At 37.6% G+C, this 2,822-nt stretch overlaps 1 protein-coding gene across 1 annotated transcript; it reads right to left on the bottom strand.

The window, feature by feature from the left end:
* Window positions 1–731: 731 nt before the first annotated feature.
* Window positions 732–1,544, bottom strand: LOC150075162 (protein ZBED11-like). Its single transcript, XM_090388384.1, has one exon. It carries the CDS (start codon window positions 1,542–1,544, stop codon window positions 732–734), a length of 813 nt encoding a protein of 270 aa, XP_090244510.1.
* Between the last annotated feature and the right edge of the window lie 1,278 nt (window positions 1,545–2,822).

Below are 2,822 nucleotides of genomic sequence, written 5' to 3'. Positions count from 1 at the left end.
TCTGTACAGTTCAATGAATTCTGAATAAATTCTTTGCACTAACAGAAATGCATAAAATTAGACAAAAAAAAACATGAAGTGCGCTTGATAACAAGGAGTTGTCGTTAGCTGCTTTGCGTCTCGTTATTTTCGTAACGATCCATTTTATCGCTTTTTTGAGAGACGAGGAAATACGAGTTTTATCAATTCGAATTGGAGGAGGAGTGCCACATCATATGAAAATGGATTAATAAAAGTACACTAATATATCACGTGATAAAGTTACTTTTATTGAAATGGAAACACCTCAAGAATTACAGTTTTTATTAATGATTTCTTATACAATCCGAATTAGTTTTACTCATTAGTAAAATTAATTCAGATTAGTTTTACAAATCCCTTTTTTTCCTTAAAAAAGTTTAATTTTCTCACTAAAAGTAAGAATATTTTCATCCTTTCCCTGCATATTCTTGTTAAGAGTGTGTTCAAGGCTTGGGAAATGTCAGCTAGGAAAGCAACTTTATTGCACCAGATCTCATCACTAAGCAAGTCAGTCAGCTTAGGCTGTTCAGACGTAAAAAAAGCATAAGCTCTTCCCTTAGTTCATAGAACCTTGAAAGTACTTGTGCAAGTAGATATATGTGTGAGCAGCTTCCATGGCAGAACACACTGCTGAAAACAACCTCGATTTTAATGGTCTACCCTTGATGTAGTTAACCATTCTGATCGTCTTATCCAGTACTTTTTGGAGCTCAGATACTACTGATTTTGAAATGAGGGCCTCTGTGCAGGAAACAGTGTGTAAAAACAATGCCAGGGTTCTTCTGCTTGGCCAGTGCGACGAATCCTTTCAGGCTTCCCGACATAGAGGGAGCACCATCGGTGCAGATGCTGATGCTTGATTTCCATGACAAATCGTGAGAACCGAAATAACTGTGGACAACGTCAAGGATGTCTTGGCCTTTTGTCCAACTGGATGGCAAAAAATCCGCTTCTTTAATGTTAGTTATCACTTGTGACTCAACGTATTGAGACATGTCTTGTATATGCCCACTAATAGTGTTATCAGACATAGGGATTTTCAAAATCTCATTTTCATATTCCTCGCCAAACATAATATTTACAATTTTACAGCATGCTGGTAAAATTATTGACTCAGCAATTGTATGTGATTTCATCTTTTTTGCCACGATTTTGGCAACGACATAGCTTGTTTCTTGAGCTTTGTCAGAAATAGTTGTGATTTTGATCCATTGTTCAGCCTGGAGTGTTTGATCAGCTATAAGCCTTTTAAAATATTCAGTTGGTTTCTTACATAAATGTAGGTGCTTTGTGTGAAGGTGGCTTTTCAGCTTACTTGGAACCATAGCTTGATTTGCCAATTTCTCACCACAAACAACACATTTAGGACGTGACTGCTCTTCTCCAGATGAAAAGAATCCGTAAGACAAATAGTCTTCACTATACTGGCGCGCGACAGTTTTAGAACTAATACTAACTGCACTATGTGTTATTCTAGCAGAACTAGTGCCAGCTACACTTGATTCATTGTCATCATCTGACATTCTAACTTACGTTGTTTAATTAGAAAACTGTCCATGTCAAATAAGCCCTAAAAAATAAAAATCAACTAAATGCAGATATAACAAAATAATTAAAACGAAATAGAAATAAACAAAAATGCACTATGCAAACAAACACGGAATAACACACCGATGCGAACAACAGCTAACTGAAGAGACTGAAGACTGACTGGTGGCTTGACAATGGCGAAAGGTGGGATGGTAAAAGTACATTGCAGAGTTATTTTGGGATCAGGAACAACAGGGACGGAAGTTCTTGGAATTTTACTATAATAATTTTCTTTTTATTAAACTGTTATTGTTTATTTAAACTGTTATTTCTTATCGGCGTTTCATGAAAAATATACAGTACTTCTAAAATTTATCTCGACAATTTTTTTTTATTCCCCAATTGTTTTCTCGCTTCATTTCTACCTTCCCCCAAACTCCACGGCACATCTGCGGACCCTTCGCGGCACACCGGTTGAAAATCGCTGATCTGAAGTACTGTATAGCAAAATTATCCTGCCTGGAAAACTTGTTAGTTCACCTTGAAATGAGCAGACATATATAAACACGTTGCCACTAATGATACTAAGAGTAGGAGACCAGGGGAATTACTAAACAAGTACAGGTCACTGTTGAAAAAAAATTCGTGAATTAGGGTTGAATTTGAAAGTGTCTGCAAATCTGCCCTGATACGATAGGAAGGAGTATATAGTGAGAGCTTTGTCGATCAATTCGGCCCTGGACAGATTGTGCAAGGATCAAGGGGTAGAATTTTTCTCAGCCTGGTCTGTGCTTGTTAACAGGAGAGACTGCTTCTACAGGGATGGGATACACTTAAATAGAAAGGTGCAAGAATATTTGCTGAAGCTATCGAGGCAGTGTTAGGTGGGTCGGAAAACTGATAGCTTGAGGGGATACAAGGACTAATAGATTAACAGAATCCACTGGCAGAGGTGAAAGTGATTCTTGCTGTTTCTATTGGAATGAGCAGCAGCCTGGAAAACAAGATGCAGGATATTTCAGAGACTGCTGGGAGTCATTGCGGTACAAGTAAACACATGGGTTGTGTTAGGGTAGCTAAGAATACGAACAGGTGCATGTATACTTGCGTGTACACCAATGCTAGGAGTTTGGTAAATAAATTTAATGAATATGATGTATTGCTCAAAACATCAAAGGCAGATATTGTTGGGATATCAGAGACGTGATGTCACACAGATATGAGGAATGCAAAACTGGAATTTGGGGAGTACAATGTGTACAGAAAGGATA

The sequence above is a fragment of the Mastigoproctus giganteus genome, chromosome 14, assembly GCF_048544385.1.
Source record: "Mastigoproctus giganteus isolate SK-2022 chromosome 14, ASM4854438v1, whole genome shotgun sequence".
NCBI classification, from domain to species: Eukaryota; Metazoa; Arthropoda; class Arachnida; order Uropygi; family Thelyphonidae; genus Mastigoproctus; species Mastigoproctus giganteus.
Note: the sequence above shows the minus strand (reverse complement) of the source record. Positions and strands in the feature narration are given on the sequence as shown.